We start from the raw sequence: 22935 nt of genomic DNA on the forward strand, positions 1-22935 counted from the left end.
ATAGATAGATAGATAGATAGATAGATAGATAGATAGATAGATAGATAGATAGATAGATTGATAGATGTCTAGATAGATGTCTAGATAGATAGATAGATAGATAGATGTCTAGATAGATAGATAGATAGATGTCTAGATAGATAGATAGATAGATGTCTAGATAGATAGATAGATAGATGTCTAGATAGATGTCTAGATAGATAGATAGATAGATAGATAGATAGATAGATAGATAGATAGATAGATAGATAGATAGATAGATGTCTAGATAGATAGATGTCTAGATAGATAGATAGATAGATAGATAGATAGATAGATAGATAGATAGATAGATAGATAGATAGATAGATAGATGTCTAGATAGATAGATAGATGTCTAGATAGATAGATAGATAGATAGATAGATAGATAGATAGATAGATAGATAGATGTCTAGATAGATAGATAGATAGATGTCTAGATAGATAGATAGATAGATGTCTAGATAGATAGATAGATAGATAGATAGATGTCTAGATAGATGTCTAGATAGATAGATAGATAGATGTCTAGATAGATAGATAGATAGATGTCTAGATAGATAGATAGATAGATAGATAGATAGATAGATAGATAGATAGATAGATAGATAGATAGATAGACAGTCAGACGGCTAGATAGATAGATAGATAGATAGATAGATAGATAGATAGATAGATAGATAGATAGATAGATAGATAGATAGATAGATAGATAGATAGATAGATAGATAGATAGATAGCAGCCTATCCTCTTTGGACATTCAGAATCCATTGATGTCTCCTCTCCTTATTTTGAGTGTCTACTAAACAAAGTAACGGGGTCTTTGTCTTCGCCTCAAAAGCTATGTTTACCATCATTTCCATCCCTTTCACGAAAATTACATTGCAAGTATTTTAAACAGTAAAGTCGATTTTAGATTCTTTTACCGCAGTTTAAGTTCCGACTTCATACCGTTGTCCGATTTTTCCGTCATCGTTCATGTTGTCATCCCGCAGTCAACAACGCATCAATCTTGCACTTAGTACCGCAGCGTTCCTGTCACTCGGCATACCCAATAAGCAAGAAAGAACGCATGCTATTTGTCATCCCGCGCAAGTAGGCTGCCGGGTCGGGAAAACAGTGCACCGGTTCGATTCCCACACTCGATTCAGCCTGACTTAGAGAATCGGCTTTCATCTTATTTATAGCGTACTGTACATATTTGCTGTATCCGGAGTTCACTTATCGGGATTGGGGTTGTGTAAAAACGCCATGGGAGTAGCCGCAGTTTGCAGCGGTGACACACTTACTGCGTCTTGCATATATTTACACCCCCCCTCCCCCCGGGTTGCAGCCGTTTTCACCAACCAAACACATCAAAAGCTCCTAATCCTGAACCCGAGCTGGCGGCTCTGAGTGACGAACGAAGGCAAACATCTGAAAAACGGCGCAAGATGCTGAAGGATTTTATACATTTAACTATAAATGATTTTATACATTTGACTATAAAGGATTTTATACGATTGACCAGGGTTGGGTGGGGTTACTTCAACTTGATTACTTTCAATTACATTTGGATGACTCCAATACCAAATATGCTAATAAAAGACCAAAGAAACTAAATATGAATAAAATGATGACTCACAACACGTGGTAAGCTTTCTCTCCTGGCTTTGATCTTTTTGATCTCTTTGATCTCCGGCAAAACTAACATAAAATGCGACAGAAACAAAATGAAAATAAATCCAAACAGCTTGTCAACATTATTTTTGCCGTTCCATGTAGATCGCGGGGCAGAAGAGATCAAAACCAGAAAGGGCAGACGGTATTGATACCAGATTCAGGATACACGTGCAGGTACCAGGCAGGGCGGGACGGACGGGATCGATACCGGATACTGGAGCAAGATACCGGACAGGGCAGGACAGGAAAGACGGGATCATTACCGGATACTGGAGTAAGATACCAGACTGGACAGTACAGACGGGATCGATACCCGATCACGATACCGTACAGGGCAGGACAGACAGACTTGATACCGGTTACTGGATACTGGAGAAAGATACTGGACAGGAAGGGCCATACGGAATCGATATTGGATACTAGAGAAAGATACCGGACAGGACGAGACAGACGGGATCGATACACGAGCAAGATACCGGACAGGGCAGGACAGAGAGAATCGATACTGGGTACTGGATACTGGAGCAAGATACCGGACAGGACGGGACATACGGGATCGATACCGGATACTGGATACTGGAGCAAGATACTGGACAGGACGAGACAGACGGGATCGATATCTGAAACTGGACACTGCAGCAAGATACTGAACAGGACGAGACAGGCAAGATCGATACCGGATACTGGAGCAAGAAATCGGATAGGACGAGACAGACGGAATCGAAACCGGATACTGGAGACTGGAACAAGATACCGGACAGGACGAGACAGGTGGGATCGATACCGGATACTGGAGACTGGAACAAGATACCGGACGAGACTAGACAAGCGAGATCGATACCAAATACTGGATACACAAGCAGGATAACGGACAGAGTCAAAATACAAGTCTTGCAAGTGCAGAGGTTCGTTGACCGGCTGACAAGGAGTGAATAAGAGCACTGAGTTTAAATAGGAGGGAAGCCAATCACGCAACCAGCAGCAGCTGGCGCCAAACGGGCAGGCCCAATTGAGGGCAATGGGCAACCGTGACGATTACAAAACTACAACAAAACTAAATATCATACTTTAAGCTTAAAACCGGGACTTAATATATCATTTTGCTTTAATTTGTTAATGTTTCAAAACCAATTCGATGAAATGAATCATTTCAAATCAAATACAAAGAACTATAACATGTAGATGTCTGCATGTACTGTATACTTTTTCATAAATGAAAACATTCGATAGGTCTCCGGATTGGCCCCTTGGCCACATTTTTGAACCCAATGTTTTGAACTCCAAATAAAAATATTCATATTAGTGATTATTTAATGTAATGTGACTGCATCAGTAAATAATACAATAGCAAGCATGTGCACATGGCCCTTTATAGATAGCTAATTAGTTATTGTAGTAGTTTATTGGCTTGGTAATAGCAGCCACTGAAATGTCAAGCCAGTTGGGGGAGGTGATGGATTCGCCTCAATGAATGCACAAAGTATTGACGATGTGGCATGTAAAGCAGGAGAATAATTATCGGTGATATAGGCGCAATAATCAACGTGCAATAATTATTCGTACCTGAAAAAATGAATTACCGTAATTTCCGCACTATAAGGCGCATAAAAGCCTTAATTTTTTTCAAAAGCTGACCATGCGCCTTATAATACAGTGCGCCTTATATATGGATCAATATTAAATCGCAAAGTCTTGCAACTAATGCAGCAGCCGCCGACTAGATTTTCAGCCAAGTAGTCCGCGGTGTATGCTGGGATTTATTTACCGGCCTTTCATTGGCTAACCAATGTGTCAATCATCATTTGAATCGATCACTATTGGCTAAAGTTATTTGGAGGTAAAGGGGGCGGATCCTTTTTATCATTTACAGGCTCGCATAGGCTAAAGCGGCCAAACAAAGCCTGCAATTGGCCGAAAAAGATGAATGTGAATAGCAAGTTGGGTTGACGGCATAGAGAAAACAGTATTTTACTATTCTGTACTGTATTTGTAAATATTTTACCCTCCTGGATTTACTACACTCACGGATATAAGAGGACCATGGTTGCACATTATTATTGAACACAACGACTTCGGTGAGCTACTCCGGCTATATATTTTCCCTGTATCTTGTTTCAGACTGAACTCGATGTTTCTGTGATAAGCGGTGCAGATAATGGATGGAATGGAGTGTGTATTTTGAAATTAAACTCAATTCCAAGTGTTTATTGTCATATGCACAGTAGGGTTGCGAGCGAAAAAGAAAATAGAAACTAAGGAATGGTTAGCATTTCTTGAATCCCAAGACTTTAACCTTCCGGATGATGGAACGATGCATTTGAGCGACATGGTACGGACACCGCATACGCACGTGTTCTCGACACGTATTTGCTTCTTTGCAAGCTTTGGGAATGTTAAGGGGGTAATCAGTTGGACTGAACTATCTGACTGTTTTGTCCACGTTCCCATTGTAGCGCCTTATAATCCGGTGCGTTTTATGTATGTCAAATATAGGACCAAAAACTATTTTTTGGGGGTGCGCCCTATAACCCGGTGCGCCTTATAGTGCGGAAAATACGGTACTGTAAACTGAGAGGGTGGCATCGTATATTTTAAAGTGAAGTGGATCGGGTCCTTAATTAAGGGTTCGTGCACCTTTTTCATAGCCAAATTCAAGCACTTTCTACGCAATTTCATTTTTTTATTCCATCTGAAAATAAAAACTAGCATAAAAATACTACAAAAATACTCCAACAGTAATACCACAACACAAATTACACCTACAGAAATATTACAACAGAAAAACTACTCAAATATAAGTATAGTATTATTACAAAAATACTTCTGTAATACTCCAAAAAATACTAGTATTTAAATCCTACAAAAATCGGCTATTGGACATTTTTTTTACAGAAATAGTAAAAAAAAATACACCGAGAGTGATACAAAAATACAAAAATACTACACCAGAAATGTTACAACAGAAATATTACAAAAATACAACAATAGTAATACTATAAATACACGATAGATATACAACAAAATGCCCCTACACTAATACTATAATCCAAAATAACTACAACAGAAATATAACAACAGAAATATTACAAATACTACAGATATATGAGAAAATGCGCTTACAGTAATACTATATTTACAAATATATTAGAACAGAAATATAACGACAGAGATATTAAAAAAAGAATCCACATATACGTAAGGTTTTACTATGGAAATACTACAAAAGATGCTAAAGAAGAAATATAATGCAAATACAAAATATGACTACAATGATACTACAGAAATATTACATTAAAACTACAAAATTATGACTGTAGATTTACTATTAAAATACAACAAAAACAAAAGCACTGTCGTAGTACAAAAATATGAAATAAAATGGTATTTTTATAATCAGACTGCAAATATACTACTGTCAGAACCCGAACAGACGGTGGACCCAGACGCGTAAGGTTTTCACTGAAAAAATTAATTACTGTTACCAGTGTCAGACCGTTCTGCGAACCTACGCTTGCAGCTAGGCAAGCTCTGTACCGACAATCTCCTGCCCTGTTTTTCTCCTGCCTGATACCTGTTGCCGACCTGTTTCCGGACCCGTTTCTGCCCTTCTCTTCCGTCCTAGCCATCCAACCTGTTTTGCCCCGTTACCTGCATGATACCTGTTGCCGACCTCTTTTCTCGACTCGTTGCCGCCCTTGCTCTCCCGTCCCGGTTATCGACCAGTTTTCCCGCCACCTACAACTATTCTCGCTCGACACGAAAGTGCCACTTCCGCGTTCTTGCCATCAGCTACCCGTGTCCGACGATCATCGGATCGTGGAAGCAAGCACTGTTCTCTTTCTCAATAAAACTGAGTAAAAACGAACGCTATTGGGTCCTGTCTCCGTTTCTGGCCTGTGACAGAAAGAGTTGCATCCACGATCCGGTGGTTGCTCGACGTGGGAAGCAGATCGCTCTGAAAGCGGAAGTGGATCTTCTGTGATTAGCGATGGCGCTATCGGGAACGGAAAATGGGTCAGTAGCCAGGTGGAGAGCAAAAACGTGGTCAGGGTCGGAAGCAAGTCGTAAGCTAGGAAAGGAGAGTAGACATGGTCGGGGACAAAAAGAGGTCGAAGGGCGGGACAGGAGAATAGACGTGGTCTGGATCAAAAACGGGTCGAAACCGGTGGACGGACAGGAGCAAAAACAGGTGGGAGTCATGGTCGAAAAAAGGCTTGCCTAGGGTTAAGTGAGGTTTGCAGATGGGCTGACAACAGATAGGAGTGGGTTTAAATAGGGACAGGGAGCCAATCAGAGTCCGAGGCAGTTGGCGCCAAAGGAGCGGGCCCAGGTGATGCATATCGGTAATCATGACAGCTTCTCGGATATTGAATTGAGTTGTATTTATTGCCGTTGATATCAACGTTTTGTGCATCGTGTTCTGCGGACTGCAAATGCTAGCAAAAGACCAGGTTGTATGTGTGTGTAAGCTGAGTGGGCGTGACTGCCTGTGTGCGCCACTGTGATAGGCTGGTGTATGCTGTCAGTCAAACAGTGGGGTGGTGGTCCCCCCAAACAAACTGTGGATAGCTTTTAGCGGGTCCTTACTTTGAAAAGAAATGCGTCAATTAAATCAGACTCTGAGGAAAGTCAAGGGTATCAGGTTTGGGAAGCGTCTAAGGCGTCGTAAGGGAAGATGGCGATCGAGGTGCCACAGGTCCAGCCTACTGCTACAGCTAGGCTATGTAACAACTCTGATATGGATGATCTGGAGCTGCAACTCGAGGGAAACCGCTACATTAGCTACAAAGTAGTTTAACTTTCATAGCCCCGTTCAAGGATACCCTATGATGGAGTCCAGCTAGCCAGCGGATCTCTAAATTGCTTTCTTACTCTGAAAGGAGAAGCCCTCCAATTTGGTTGTGCTTTTGTAGAATGACAATAAAGACAACTGCAATTCAGTGTTTTATTTGAAGATCTATAGTTGTTATTTTGTTACATTCGTATACTCTCAGTCGGTAAGGACGTAATCTGACATCAGAGACGCCGCCGCAAGCGGCAGCCTTTCCAGCAGCTCCGTGTTATTTTGCTCTTTTTGTGATTTATTGTTTTAAGTGTCTGATTCTATCTTTGGTGTTTTTCGTCCCATTTGACAACTACACTTTGGATTACTTTCTATCCCATGGTCATGGGTTTTAACGCCCAAAAATGTGTTTATTCGAGAAATCAACTCCTTGCCCTGAAGAATCGTGCCAGCGTGATGATGGGGCCCTATCGTGGATGCAGAGCCAGAGCTGAGGCTAAGCGGCTAGCGCTGTTATAAGCCTTCGGTACCGTCCGTAATCAAGGTAAATGTGAACTCTCTACCAAATAAGACTGACGAAATGGCTGTGCTGGTGAAAAACCTCAAAGCGTACATGGAGTGAGTTTGCGGAAACGTGGCTCACGTTTAGCATTACTGACGCTAACGTGGCCGGCTTCAGCGCTGTTAGGACAGACAGAGACACAAAAGCCTGCGGGAAGCGGAGAGGAGGTGGACTCGCTATCTACGTGAACACGAGGCGGTGTAACCCTGGGCACAAAGATTTCCATCTGCTGCAGGGACGTCGAACTTTTGGACTAGCGTGTTACGTCATCCACTCCGCTGTTGCTAAACTACAACACAACACCCCGAGGCCATCCTGTTAATAAACAACAAAAGTATACTGCTGGAAATGTGAATTTCCCTACGGGGATGAAAAAAGTATCTATCTACTTAGCTATCTAATCTCGAGTTAAGTTTAACCCTTGGGGGACTCTATGAAGGGAATACCGCTACTCTGTGGAGATTCTGGTCCTCAATAACCACCATAACCGACAGATTATCGTACGTTGATGCATTTGAAAGGAGGAAAGGCCGTTTACATTGTGGAGCTTTACCTGGACAGGGAACGAAGCAAGGCTGTTCCATGTCCTGTTGGATTTCCTTCTTCAGTCTGTCGCCGCAGAATTCTTCTGCAACCGTCAGAGTTTGAGGAACCTCGGTCAAGTTGCCCTGATGAACGGCGCAGGACAGGTTTCTTCTCCGAACCCCATCTCCACAGTCTGCACCCTGCACACAAATACTTGTATTATAACTCCGATTCTTAAAGCGTCTATTCTCAATGTTCGCCTACTCCACAGGTGTCAAAGAGGCGGCCCGCGGGCCAGATCAGGCCCGCGAGACAACACTCGGAGAAGCGCAAGAGAAAAACAAGCTGCAGGTTGAAATATGTCCACTTGATGTTGCCAAAGCCAGGTGCCTCAAACAAAGACACTGTACTTATATTTATTTATTTATTTATTTCTCTCTCTCTCTCTCTCTCTCTCTCTCTCTCTCTCTCTCTCTCTCTCTCTCTCTCTCTCTCTCTCTCTCTTCCACCCCTTTTCTCCCACTGTCTCTTTCTCTCTCTGTGTCTTTTAACCTCTTTTGCTCTTACTTCCTTTTTTCCTTTTCTCTCTTTTCTCTTTCTCTCTTCATACCCTTCGCGCTTTGTTTTCTCTTTTCTCTCCTTCTGTCTTTCTATTTCTCTTTGAATTTCTTTGTCTCTCTCTCTCTCTCTCTCTCTCCCACACCTTTTCTCCCACTCTGTCTCTGTCTCTTTTACTCTCTGTGTCTCTCTTTTTCTCATCCTTTGTTGCCCTCTGTCTCCTCTCTCTGTGTCTTTTAACCTCTTTTGCTCTTACTTCCTTTTTTCCTTTTCTCTCTTTCTCTCTTAATACCCTTCGCGCTTTGTTTTCTCTTTTCTCTCCTTCTGTCTTTATATTTCTCTTTGGATTTCTTTCTTCCGCTCCCTTTCTTCTCCTCTCTCACAACTTTTTATCTTTTGTTTCTCACGCTCTCTCCCTCTCTCTCTTTTTCTTTCTTTGTCCTGTCCTCTCTCCTTTTCCCTCCCTCTTTCTCTGATTTTTTTCTTTGTGCCACCCTCTCTCCTTCTCCCTCCCTCTTTCTCTTATTTCTTTATCTCTCTTTTTCTTTCTCTTTAATCTACTAGTCCGGCCCCCGACAGAATGTTTGTTCTATCGTGTGGCCCCCGAGTTCAAATGAGTTTGACACCCCTGGCCTACTCCATTACACTGCATGTAAATGATCAAGTAATCACCAAAGGGACTTTGGTTACTTTATAGCGCCTCCTCGTGGTAAAGAACACTTAATTCAAAAATAAAAACAATATGCATTTGAATACTGAGAAAAAAACAAATGAACCATCATAACATAACCTGAGGCTCACGGAGAGGGAGCTGACATATTTATCTGACATCCTGCTGTACTGGTATCCCCCAAAACCAAAAACCTTGTAAAAAGAGCCAAACTATCGGAGGAAAAATGGCGTGGTTTAGTCACTTGGAGTCTACGTAGTTTGTATTCTTACTTGTGCTTTGTAGCACTTGTTTCCAGTTGCACTACACAATGTTCCTGTAATATTTTTCAATAATAATAACAATACCTTTTTGTTATCAGTACCCCCCCCAAAAAAACAGAAAACCTTTTAAAAGGCTGGGGAATAAAAAATAAAATAAAAATGGTGGAGTTTGGTCCCTTTGAGTCTCTGTAGTTTGTATTCTTCCTTGTGCTTTGCAGCACTTGTTTTCTGTCACAAGCCAGAAACAGAGACAGGACCCAATAGCGTTCGCACTTTTGGCGCCAACTGCCTCGGACTCTGATTGGCTCCTTGTCCCTATTCAAACCCACACCTATCTGTTGTCAGTCCATCTGCGAACCTCAGTTAACTCTAGGCAAGCCTTTTTTCGACCATGACTCCCACCTGTTTTTGCCCCTGTCTGTCCCCCGGCTTCGACCTGTCTTTGATCCTGACCACGTCTACTCTCCTGTCCCGCCTTTCGACCTCTTTTTGTCCCCGACCATGTCTACTCTCCTTTCCTAGCTTACGACTTGCTTCCGACCCCGACCATGTTTTTGCTCTCCTGTCCCGGTTACTGACTCGTTTTTCCGTTCCCGACACCGCCATCGCTCGTCACGGAAGATCCACTTCTGCGTTCAGAGCGACCTGCTTCCCGCGTCCAGCAACCACCGGATCGTGGACGCAACCCTTTCTGTCACAGGCCAGAAACGGAGACAGGACCCAATAGCGTTCGTTTTACTCAGTTTTATTGAGAAAGAGAGCAGTGTTTGCTTCCACGATCCGATGATCGTCGGACACGGGTAGCTGATGGCAGGAACGCGGAAGTGGCACTTCCGTGTCGAGCGAGGGTAGTCGTAGGCAGCGGAAAACAGGTTGATGACCGGGACGGAAGAGCAAGGCAGAAACGGGTCCAGAAACGGTCGGCAACAGGTATCAGGCCGGAGAAAAACAGAGCAGGAGAATGTCGGATAGTACAGAGCTTGCCTAGCTGAAAGCATAGGTTCGCAGACGGTCTGACGCTTCCTCTTGGAACACAGGGGTTTAAAAAGAGTCAGGGAGCCAATCAGCGACTAGGGCTGTTGGCGCCAACGGGGCAGCCGCAGGTACCCGGAACCAGTAATCATGACAGTTTTCTGTTGCAGTACACAATACGACACATAGTGGACAAATATTACACAGTATTCCCTAAATACAGCCTGATAGTGTTGTTTTTTAATTTCATAACAATGGAATGAGTCTAGCTGTAATTTCATAATTTTACCCTATTCCAGGAACTGATGGTTTCTTAGTTCTGTTGGCGGTGCTTGTTAAATATTATTTTTCTTCTTTTTTGTTTGAAACGTTTAGCTTCTTTCCAAGAACACAAAAATGAAACAATAATAATAATAGTGAAATATTGTCAGACCTTAACCTTGTACACAGAAAGGTTGAGGATCTTATTTAAAGGAGTGGATAAAAATAGTGCTTATCAATATCCATTTGTGAGGAACCAGCAAGCCACCAGCCTCCAGAGGGTGCTAGTGGACAAATTAACAATTCGTTAATACTAATGACAGCACTGAGAGATCCCTGGTGTCTGATCGTGAACATTCCTTGTCCCGGGCCTGTTTACTAAACCACTGACACCTGCTTTGTGCCCAAGAAAGACTTCTTATTATCTATCCAAGCTAACTTGCGCTTGCTCCAAGGTTCTGTTACTAACATACAAATGTTTTCAGGGAACTGCTTTCTCTTATCTCTCTGATTTTGATTCAGTCTTTTGGTCCTGCTCCTAGCTTCCGCTTGAAAAATGCTGATGATGATCTGCATTGCTATAGCGCTTTTCAAGTCAAGACTTCCCAAAGCGCTTTACAGTGTGCTTCACATTTCCCAATAGCGGCCGTGCAGCCATGTAAGGCGCTAACCTGCTTCTTGGGGGTATTAGGGATTCAGTGTCTTACCCAAGGACACTTCGACATGTAACACGAAGGAGCCGGGATTCGAACTGCAATGTCTTGATCCCAAGACGAGCGCTCTACCTCCTGAGCCACTGCCGCCCCGCTCATTACATCTTTTATACGTTATCAATCTTATATTCTTTTATTGTGAAGTCGCGCTCATGTGTGTTCCTTTTCCTGTTTGTGTCAATAAAACCACGTTTTTGGCAAGATGCCATCCCGACAGGGCTGGCTCATCCTCGAGGGAGATTTAAAAACTTAATGTCTGTTTTTACTTGAGTAATACTGCCACCAAAGAGTTTATATAATGTTTAACTTTAACAATTGGTGCCGAAATTAAGTTATAGAATAGAATAGAATATAATAGAATAGAATATACCTTTATTGTCATTGTTACAAAATGGGTTAACATATTGTGACAACAAAATTGGGCATGACACTCCAGTTTCACACACTCACAGTGAGGTAAAAAAACCCAAGAAGATAAAGGAACAGAGAAGAAAAACAGAACTTAAAGCAGTTTTCTCTATTGGTAAAAGAAACAATACCTCTACGGTGCAGGGAGACCAGTCGCTGAGAAGCCACATGTAACAGGGACGTACTGGACACGGCTTCGTCTGAATGAGCTGGCTCGGACATGGCCGACCTTCCTGGTGAGCTTCTCGCAAGATTCTCCGAGAGCGCACCGACTGTCCTGCAGGAGACAAAATCACTCATGCGTCTCCAGCACAACCGTCCCTATAGCCGTCTTCCAGCAAACTGATAAACAATTAAAAACTTTTGCACAGGCGGGAAACTAAAAATGGACATAATACATATTCAAGAGCAAAAAAGGCAGCCGGGCTTTTCCCCTCACGATGCAATTTTTACCAGAGACAAAGACGAATTAGTTCAACGGCACTTTTTTCCTCTGTTTCATCATTAATGCTCATGTCTGGCAGCTTCCCAATACAAGTGTTTCGTGCGAGGGACTCATTAATAATTTACCGGCGTAAAAGTTTAGGAAACGCTTGAAAAGTAAGCAGCGGCCCAAAAGGCTTTTCTAGTTAGAGAACAACTCAGTGTCTGAGCATGACCTTCATCAATGGTGGGGTCAAAGAGTTAAAATCAAATAAAAAAGTTTGGAGAAAATAGAACAGAAACCGTCTCTGATCATTGCACCCTGAAAGAGCAATGGAGGGAATCCCTCGTTGAGGCTTTCCAGAAGCAGCGTTCGGTACAAAGTATATTCAACTCATATTCATCCCTATCCCCAGCCACTTCATTCAGGTCATCTGGTGGGATTCCGAGGCGTTCCTAGACCAGCCTAGAGACATAGTCTCTCCAGCGTGTCCCGGGTCGTTTGCCGTTAACCAGAGGACGATTTCAGATTTAACACCATGTCATAAAAAGAGGAACTGATCGATAGCTTGCCCTGTTTACTACTGTCTCACATGACTGCTTGGTGCGTCCATGCAGGCCTTATATAATGTTCTCACCATACATAATTATGTCAGTTGAAGGGGTATGTCATGTATAGAACATCACGCAATTGTCTAATTGTCAAATACTGCGAGTATCAGATATCTAAGACCACACCCAAAGATGTAATAACTGGTCACCATGCAGGCCTTCGCTGCGGCCTAGAGTTCAGCATGTCGGGCACACGTTGAGACTAGACAGAGCACGAAAGCAAAACTCTCCGCAACAACAAGTAAAAAGACAGTTTCAGATTTAACACCATGTTTGCTGGTTCTTGGGAATGAGTGTTTTTTTCCATACTCGGGAATCTTCCCAAATGGACTAGCATTATAGCGTGAATATTAAATTTTGTGCTATTTTCAGCGGTCGAATATTCCCATAATCTTCGGCCCATTCCCCTCCCTTTTTCCCCCTTCTCATTAGTTCTCTGTGTTAATAAATTGTGTGTGTTATTTCCATCAGCCTGTTTCATTAAGTTTTTTTCTGTACAAGGGAATGTCACCAAATAAACTAGCATTATAGCAGGAAACTTTATTTTATACGAGTAACTTCTAGACTCTCCGGGGCCTTCCTCTCCCCTTTTTTCCCTATCATTAATTCTCTGTGTTTATAAATAGTGTGTCCTATTCCAATCAGCCTGATTCATTGAATCCATTTTCTTGGGATTAGTAATTCATATCAGAACTCAAACAACTCAAGGTAATAACATATTTTTTTCTATCAGTGTAGGAAATGGGCAGCACGGCGGCGCAGTGGTTAGCGCTTGTGCGGCACAGTTTATGTCATGGAAACCTCCTGCGTGGGTTCAAATCCAGCTCCAGACTTCCTGTGCGGAGTTTGTATGTTCTCCCCGTGCTTGCGTGGGTTTCCTCCGGGCACTCCGGTTTCCTCCCATGTTCCAAAAACATGCATTTCAGGTGAATTGGCCGGTTCAAATTGTCCCTAGGTGTGAATGAGCGAATGAGTTGTCTGTCCCTGTGTGCCCTGCGATTGGCTGGCAACCAGTTGAGGGTGTCCCCTGCCCACTGCCCGAAGATGGCTGGGATGGGCTCCAGCCCCCCTGCAACCCTAATGAGGATAAGCGGTACGGCTAATGAGATGAGATGAGAATATACCCTTATTGTCATTGTTACAAAATGGGTTGAGCATATTGCGACAACGAAATGGGAAGTGGCACTCCAGTTTCACATTTAAGAAGAGGATAAAAGAAAACAAACAAGACATACAAGAGAGAAAAGGAAAAAAGGAAGAGAGAGCCTAATGAGGATAAGCGGTACGGCTAATGAGATGAGTGTAGGAATTTCTAGCGTCCTTCGGAATTAAAAAAATGATGGTGGAGCACAAGCAACACCTAGAGGCAAATTCAGTTACTGATTGCAGTACAGAATCATTTTTTTAATTTTAATTTTCAAAATTAAAGTTGGACAAATCCCTAGATTATCAAGACATTGTGTTTCAAAACCAATTGACAATATATAAAAAGAAAAATAATATCTAGACGTCTGCATGTATATTTATTGATAAATGAAAACAGATTTGCATAGGTCTCTAGGATCGGCCCCCTTGCCAGATTTTTTTAACCCAATGCGGCTTGTGACTGCAAATATTTGCCCACCCCTGGGCTATACAAGGAAAACGTGACATAAATTACCTTGGCTACCGCAGGTATGCGAGCATTGCCCCCAAGGCGACCACTCGGAAAGGACGCAGTTAACCGGGCAGTCGACGGTGCAGTCTTCTACCAACTTCCAGTTCTTGACCGGCCCGATCTGTAAGGGCAGAACGGCAAAGCCATATACTGTCAAAAACAACCGACATTCGCCGGTTAAACATACAATGCCGTGGAAAAGTATTAGCCCCTTTTTTGACGTGTGTGTTTTTTGCTTTCAGTTTGCTGAACCAATATTGATATCACACAGAGACAACCCAAGGAAATACAAGATGCAGTTTGCAAATGTAGATTCCATTAATTAAGGCACAAACAATCTAGGCCTCTCTGTCCTAATTTGAAAAGTAATTGCCCTCCCCCTTGTTAAATGAATGAATTAACGCGACATGTTCGAAAAGGAATAGGAAAAAGAATATACTTATTTAATCTTACCCCTTTGATTTCCTTAATAATTGTGTCTTACAGCTAGATCGCCTGTGTAATTACATAAAAAAAAACCTTCACGAATATACATATTACCTTCTGTAGATGCACAGTCACATCATCGTCATCATCACCAACACCATTTTCAATGTCATCATCATCATCATTGCTGTCTTTAAACATTTTCAGCATACTAGTATCTTAAACCTTCTGCTAGAGGGGGCACCCCCCAAGCAGCAGGACCATTTAAGTGTCATGATTTGTGCATTAAAAACACAAAACATAGGAACTTGAGCCAGATACTTCTTGCATCAAAACTCCCAATTGTCTGCCCTAACTATGAGTTGTGCAGTCGTTTTGCGCTCTTATTAAAAGTTGTCTCGATGTGACTGTATCTCAATTTATTTATTTTTTGTTTAGTTTTCACAATCACCATCAACTTACTTAGTCACCTCATTATTTTGTTTATAAATATAGATCTACATTGAAATGTATATACGTAATATGATGGTGATAGCACAAAACAATAACAATGTTCAAGAATAACAATGTGAATAGTCATAGTTGATGATTATTATAATATCAATAACAACAACAACAGAAATAATAGTCATTATTATACCTATAATAATAATAATCTTAATTATCGCCTTGACCCATCTATTGACTGTATGGGGCTTCTGCCCCAACAGTATTTATTATATATTAAATCACAAAGTAATTCTCACTAACCACAGTTTTCGGAAATCAATTCTACGGGCCACACCCAAAACGGATTGCCATGCAAAAGATTGCTTCTCCAGAGGGGGGGCCATGACAGAAAATACTTGCAGCACCGAATTGAAGCACTGGATTATGTTAAGTGGGCTGTAAAATCTCAAGAACACTATTTACATACCACGTTCCAAACAAATACCAGAAAAAAACTAGAAAAAGTGATTGAACTCTATCAGTCTGGAAAAGGTCTCAAAGCTATTTCCAAGGCTGTCGGGTTCTAGGGAACCACTGTCAGAGCCAATAGCTACAAATGGAGAAAACTGGGAAGCTTCCCAAGAGTGGTCAACCAACTCAGATTACTCCAAGAGTCCGACGACCGCTCATCCAGGAGGTTAACAAGGAACCTCGCCAAACATCCAAGGACCTTCAGGCCTCGTTGGTCTCAGTTAAGGTCGTGTTCAGAAATCTGCTATAAGAATCTGTGTTTTTTGGCATACGTGTCTGGACTAAAATGCACACAGACTCCGTAAATTCAGTAGTAAATTTCGGACTATAAGCCGCTACTTTTTTCCCAAATGTTCAGCCCTGCGGCTTATTCAGTGAAGCAGCCAATTTATGGAATTTTTCTAACGGCCACCAGCGGCGCTGGAGTATAAAAGGTAAGATTAAGACCAGTAGAATATGTGCGCCAAGAAAGACTGCAACCTCTAAGTTTACGCATGCATTGTCTGTAAAGTTAAGGTACGTTCCGATAATGATGAAGACGCCCTTGATGGCGATAGTTATGAGGGGGAAGTTGAAGACGATCTTCCATGAATTTCACAATTGGGGGTTTCTTTTTTTTAACAGGCACGTTTGATACATTGCGAGCGTGATCCTACTAGCATGTTGGTACCTTTCAAAGGCACGGTTGGGGATGAAAGTTACATTATTATTATTAAAGCTTTGAAAACTCTGTCGGTGTACCGTCTTTCTTCGTAAATATGTGTAACCATGTATAATATGTATTTGCAACTGTATATTTTTGTAATGTATTTATTTTAGAGATTTATTCTGTTATGTGTTCTACGGACGAATCAAAAAGAAGGGGCGGAGCGAACGCGGGCTGATGGGAAGTGGGGTAAAGCTGAGTTACCGGTAGATCTGTCTGTTGTCGCAGCGGACAATAGTGGATATATATTTTCCCCCCCCTTAACTTTGGAAATATACATTTTGTTTCCTTGGATTACTTTCAACGAGACCCGGATTTTACAAGTCTGCATCATACATTAATTATGGGTATCATTTTCCGTTTATGATGGCAACTGTGGCTTGAGAATTGTGTCCTATCTTAGTTGTTACAAGTGTGGAACTTACAGCCTGGTCTGTGTTAAACTTGTGATTGTGTCACAAATTATAATGCGGGCGCACGCGGCCTATACATGGGTGCGGCTTGTGTAAGAATAAAAGTGGCAAATCACCTAAAAAGTGGTGGGTGCGGCTTATAATCAGGTGCGTTCTATAGTCCGGAATTTACGGTACATACCATGTTTATTCGCAAATAAGACGCACAAGGTTTTACCCAGTGTCTGAAACTCATGACAAAAAGTTATCGGACACCAGGGCAGACAACTCTAAAAAGTTGCCTGCCCAGCCATAAAGTTGCCTGCCCCATTTTTCACAACTTGAAACACAACAAGATGACTAATCGCAAAAAACAAAAAAAACATTTTTGCAAAGTATTAAGGATTGACAATCACAATATATAACAGAATGACACTTTAAAACTAAGTTTATCATAAATCTACTTATAACATTCATTGCATGTATATGACATGGCTGTTTTCCATCTGCCATCAGTATGTACTTGTATTTACTCATCTTCATTCATGCAATGTTTGATTTGCGTTGTCTGCTAAAAGCCACATGAACTCCTCTTTCCACCATTCTTTTTAATGTACGTTTACGTTTTGTAGCGTCACAAATTTTGTTAGCTTCTTTTGAATATTTTTTCTGGGGCTGAGGTTTTGGCTTCATTCCTAAACACGTATCGATTTTTCTTGTGTTCTCTGTGCGTCCTCTTTGGAAAATGATAAGCAAATGCACGACTTAATAACGCTCGGGAAGCACGAAGCTATTTGATGCAGGCTTCTGATTGGCTACAGAGTATGCAAATTGCCAAAGGAACTGAAATTCCGAAGATTTCGAAATCGGAATAAAGCAAACGTTTGATTTGAAAAAAATAAAAATAAAATATTAACAAAAAAAGTTTTTTTTTTCTTTCTTGAAAAAATTGTCGGCCACCTGGGCAGAGACCTCGTGTACGCCCGACGTAAAAAATGCACGCCCCGGTTATCCGGGCAAACAATATTTCAGACACTGTTTTACCCAAAATGGCATCCATAGGTGTGTTCCCAGCCAAAAACCACTGCTGTCAAAGGGTCGTGTCACATTCTATCATGTCTGACATCGTTTGACAAAAATAACATGATCCCAACTGTAAAGCATGGTGGTGGTGTGATTGTCTAAGGCTGCTTTGCTGCCTCATGAACAGGACAACTTGATGTGGTTGACAGAGAAATAAATTCTGGTGTGTACCAGATGCAGGGTTGGGTAGGGTTACTTTAACTTGATTACTTTCAATTACTTTTGGATGACTCCAATACCAAATATGCTAATAAAAGACAAAATAAACTAAATATGAATAAAATTACTATATTTTGTGCAGGCTTGGGGAGTAACGGAATACATGGAACGGCAAAAATGATGTTGGCAAGCTGTTTGGATTTATTTTGATTTTGTTTCTGTCGCATTTTATGTTCGTTTTGCCGGAGATCAAAGAGATCAAAGCCAGGAGAGAAAGCTTACCGCGTGTTGTGAGTCATCATTTTATTCATATTTAGTTCCTTGGATTGTCTGTGTGATATTAAAACTGGTTTGGTGATCTGAAGAAATCTGATAAATGTGCACAAAAACACCGAAATCAGGAGGGAGGTAAACACCTTTTCACGGCACGGTATGAACGCGTTTTCGCCCGTGTGAAATTTGTATCACAACCTTCCCATCGAGGCCCATAAATCCTTTCATTTTTGGTGCTGCGCGATGAATAAGGTGCGGACGGTGCATTTGGGACCAACAGCCGTTTACAATTTATTTTAAACACACCGCTGAGAAAAGCAGAGTCTGCTGAAGATAATTTAGCTGGAGACCAAATTGCCTTATGAAACATGAATGGAGGCAATATATATAAATTATTGAAAGCACCGACACCCTGTTTTGTTTGAAACTAAGGAGACAGATGTAGGAATGTGGCTAACACTGATTTTTATGTAAACTGAATGCTAATTTACTTGCTGTAGCCATTCTGGGATCCGGTCCATCCGTTTGTACCATCTTTCTTATTAGATGATTTGGGTGTGGGGATTGGCACGTGCTGATTTTTAGAGTAGAATAGTAAAATGTTAACAAATGCTGTCGAATTATAGCTCCACTCTATGAAAATAAACAGCAGTTTTATTTCTATATTTGCTTGGATATAAATAACGTAGTTGGGTAGGTGGGTAGATAGATAGGTGAATAGATAGATGGGTATATAGATGGGTAGATAGATAAATAGAGAGAGAGAGAGAGAGAGAAAGAGAGAGATAGTTAGATATATAGATAGATAGATGGATAGAGAGAGGGAGAGATGGACGGACGGACAGACGGACGGACAGACGGACGGACAGACGGACGGACAGACGGACGGACGGACAGACGGACGGACAGACAGACGGACAGACAGATGGACCGACGGGCGGACAGACGGACGGACAGACGGACAGATAGATAGAGATACAGAAAGACAGAGACGGGGAGATAGATAGACAGACAGACAGATATATAAAGATACAGACAGAGACAGACAGACAGACGGATAGATGGATAGACACTTAGACACAGACACATATACAGAGATACAGAGAGAGTTACAGACAGAGAGAGTTACAGACAGAGAGAGATAGATAGATAGATAGATAGATAGATAGATAGATAGATAGATAGATAGATAGATAGATAGATAGATAGATAGATAGATAGATAGATAGATAGATAGATAGATAGATAGATAGATAGATAGATAGATAGATAGATAGATAGATAGATAGATAGACATATAGATATATAGAGATACAGACAGAGACAGAAACGGACACAGACAGACAGACGGATATATAGCTAGATGGATAGACACATAGACATATAGACAGAGTTACAGACAGACAGAGACAGAGACGGACAGACATAGACATAAACAGATATACATATAGACATATAGACATATAGATAGATAGATAGATAGATAGATAGATAGATAGATAGATAGATAGATAGATAGATAGATAGATAGATAGATAGATAGATAGATACAGTAGATAGATAGATAGATAGATAGATAGATAGATAGATAGATAGATAGATAGATAGATAGATAGATAGATAGATAGATAGATAGATAGATAGATATAGATGGATAGATGTGTAGATGGGTAGATGGATAGATAGATAGACACATAGACAGTTAGAGACATAGACATTGACAGATAGACAGATAGACAGATAGACAGATAGACAGATAGACAGATAGATAGATAGACACAGACAGAGACAGAGAAATAGGACTATCAATATATCAGATAGATAATGCTATCTATATAAATCCATCTAGCCATCCATTTCACTTTTAAGTATACTGACTTTCAAATACTGCATTTAAAACACATTGCAGACGGATATCACATTTAGTGAACTATCCATCTATCTTCCCATCTTCTACTTTGTGTTTGTGTTTGTGCGTCTGTGTATTTTCAGACTCTAAAAAGTGCTATACAAATACATCTGGATTTCGATTTTTTTCGGTTAGCCTACCTAATATGATTATTATGAATTTGTAATGCATTTGCTACAAATATTGAACATTAGAGAGACCTTAAAGATGAGTAATAGTATTTTTGTTACTTCAAAGAGTCGTTTCATTAAGTCACAGGTGTCAAACAGGTGGCCCGCGGGCCAAATCAGGCCCACGGGCCGCCTGTTTGACACCTGAATCCGGCCTGCGAGACAACACTCAGAGAAGCGAAAGAGGAAAACAAGCTGCAGGTTGAAATATGTCGACTTGATGTTGCCAAAGCCAGGTGCCTCTCATAAAGACACTGTACTTCTATTTCTCTCTCTCTCTCTCTCTCTCTCTCTCTCTCTCTCTCTCTCTCTCTCTCTCTCTCTCTCTCTCTCTCTCTCTCTCTCTCTCTCTCTCTCTCTCTCTCTCTCTCTCTCTCTCTCTCTCTCTCTCTCTCTCTCTCTCTCTCTCTCTCTCTCTCTCTCTCTCTTTTCCACCCCTTTTCTCCCACTCTGTCTCTGTCTCTTTCACTCTCTCTTTTTCCCTTCCTTTGTTGCTCTTTGTCTTTTTCTCTGTGTGTCTTTTAACCTCTTTTGCTCTAACTTCCTTTTTTCCTTTTCTCTCTTTTCCCTTTCTCTCTTCCTACCCTTTGCGCTTTCTTTTCTCTTTTCTCTCCTTCTGTCTTTCTATTTCTCTTTGGATTTCTTTCCCCCTCTCTCAAGACTTCTCTTTTTATTTCTTTTGTTTCTCACGCTCTCTCCCTCTCTCTCTTTCTTGGTCCCGCCCTATCTCTTCTTTTTCCTCCCTCTTTCTCTTATTTTTTATCTCTCTTTCTTTCTCTTTAATCTACTAGTCCGGCCCCCGACAGAATGTTTTTTGTTTGTTGAATGCAGTGGGGATTTTTCACAGGAGGCTGAAGGTCGAGTGTTTTGGCTGTGGAATTTTGATAACGGGGCGCTGACGAGGGAATTAGGCCTTGTTTTGATAAACGTTTGGCATTGCTTTGAGCTGATAAGCTTTCTTGTTGTGAGTCCTTCAGACACGGCGGCGTCTTCCGGCGAGGAGGAGGTGACGTTGGCAACTGGCCCGCCCCAGGGGAGGAGTCAGCCCGCCCCATGGGAGGGGCCGATGCCCCGACGTGTCAAAAGGACGGAACACGAAGAGACAAGACAGAGAGGAGCAGAGACGAAAAGATGGGAGACTCGACAAGAGACTAATTCGTTAATAATTCGGCAAAATTCGATGGAATTCACTTAATTATAAATTAAGAAAATAAGTCTGCCCCAGTGTGAAAAAGCCTGTCTCTTGTCAATATTTGTTCCCTAATACCAAGAAAAAAGCACGCATTGTTAGGAAAATAAAGTAGGTGTTTGGTTAATGGAGTCAGATAACTAATTCAACTAATTTGGTAAACGCTAAATTTGTAATATACCGTAAATTCCGGACTATAAGCCGCTACTTTTTTCCCAATCGTTCAACCCTGCGGCTTATTCAGTGATGCGGCCAATTTAAGTAATTTTTCTAACGGCCGACAGCGGCGCTCGAGTCCAAAAGGTAAGATTTAGACCGCTGGAATATATGCGCCGAGGAAGACTGCAACTTCTTTGCTTGTGCACAAATTAAATTAGCGTAGACATATCCTCATCATGCAAATTGCAAAAAGAAAGGCACATTACGCACCTTTCAAGCTAAAAGCAATCGAGCAATCCGATAAAGAAGGAGACAGAGCTATTGCACGTCAACTTTACTTTGTGAGCGTGTTGCTAGCGTGTTTTGGAATAAGGGAGCGTGGGATGACGTCTGTATGACAAAGTTTCTTTCTGATACTGAGGAAGACGACTTTGATGGCGTCAGTCATAAGGAGGAAAATGAAGATGGTTCACCGTGATTTTTACAAGTACGTTATGTTTTTTTAACAGACCCTTTATTGTTTTGCGAGCGTGTTGCTAGTAGCATGTTGCTACATGTCACAGTCACGGTTTGGGATGAAGGTTATATTATTATTATTAAAGCTTTGACAACACTCTCGGTGTACCGTCTTTCTTTGTAAATATGTGTAACCATGTATAATATGTTTTTGCAACTGTATATTTTTGTAATGTATTTATTTTAGAAACTTACTCTGATATGTTTGGCACGAGCAAATGAGAAAGAAGGGGCGGGGCAAAGGCGGGCTGAATGGAAGTGGAGTAAAGGTGAGACTTGTTTTTGTAGTGGATATATATATTTTCCCACCCTTACCTTTGGAAATATAGACTTTTTTTCCTTGATTACTTTCAACGGGACCCGGACTCTGCAGGTCTGCATCAAACCTTAAGTACCGGTATCATTTTCTGTTCATTTTGCCGGCTGTAATTTTTGGACTGTGTACTTTATATTCAGTTACAATCGCGGGACTCAAAGTCGGGATTGGGTTACTTTTGTGATCGTGTTACATGATTTAATGTGGGCGCATGCGGCTTATATACAGGTGCGGCTTGTGTAAGTACAAAAGCGGCTACCCCCCTAAAATGTGGTGGGTGCGGCTTATAATCAGGTGCGCTCTATAGTCTGGAATTTACGGTAGATTAATTCCTAACACTAGCAATATCCAACCCAACAATAATATCATTTACACATCCTTCCAAGAAAAAAGTATCGTACTACATAAAAATACTTGTGACTACCAGTTACCTGCTCACACTTTTGCAGGTCCACGAGTTTTCCATCGCCGCGGACGCAGTCAAGAAGCCGTTGCCTGGCACCTTCACCACAAATGGCGTTTTCGCTCAGCCGACATGTACTCCATTCTGCAACACGTACACACTTATTTTGTGTACACTATTGCAT

The 22935-nt window shown here is 41.4% G+C and overlaps 1 protein-coding gene across 1 annotated transcript in view; it reads right to left on the reverse strand.

Moving 5' to 3' along the window:
* thsd7ba (thrombospondin, type I, domain containing 7Ba) overlaps positions 1-22935 on the reverse strand; it is a 484701-nt gene that overhangs the window by 27341 nt on the left and 434425 nt on the right. Inside the window, exons 20-23 of the mRNA XM_088352325.1 lie at positions 22780-22895; positions 14094-14211; positions 11530-11675; positions 7582-7753 (exon numbers count right to left, since the gene is read on the reverse strand). Of these exons, the coding sequence (XP_088208451.1) occupies positions 7582-7753; positions 11530-11675; positions 14094-14211; positions 22780-22895 (552 nt within the window). The remainder of the gene's footprint in view (positions 1-7581; positions 7754-11529; positions 11676-14093; positions 14212-22779; positions 22896-22935) is intronic.

The sequence above is a fragment of the Urocampus carinirostris genome, chromosome 14 (genome assembly GCF_059441175.1).
Source record: "Urocampus carinirostris isolate Australia breed hairy pipefish chromosome 14, RoL_Ucar_1.0, whole genome shotgun sequence".
In the NCBI taxonomy this organism is placed as follows: Eukaryota; Metazoa; Chordata; class Actinopteri; order Syngnathiformes; family Syngnathidae; genus Urocampus; species Urocampus carinirostris.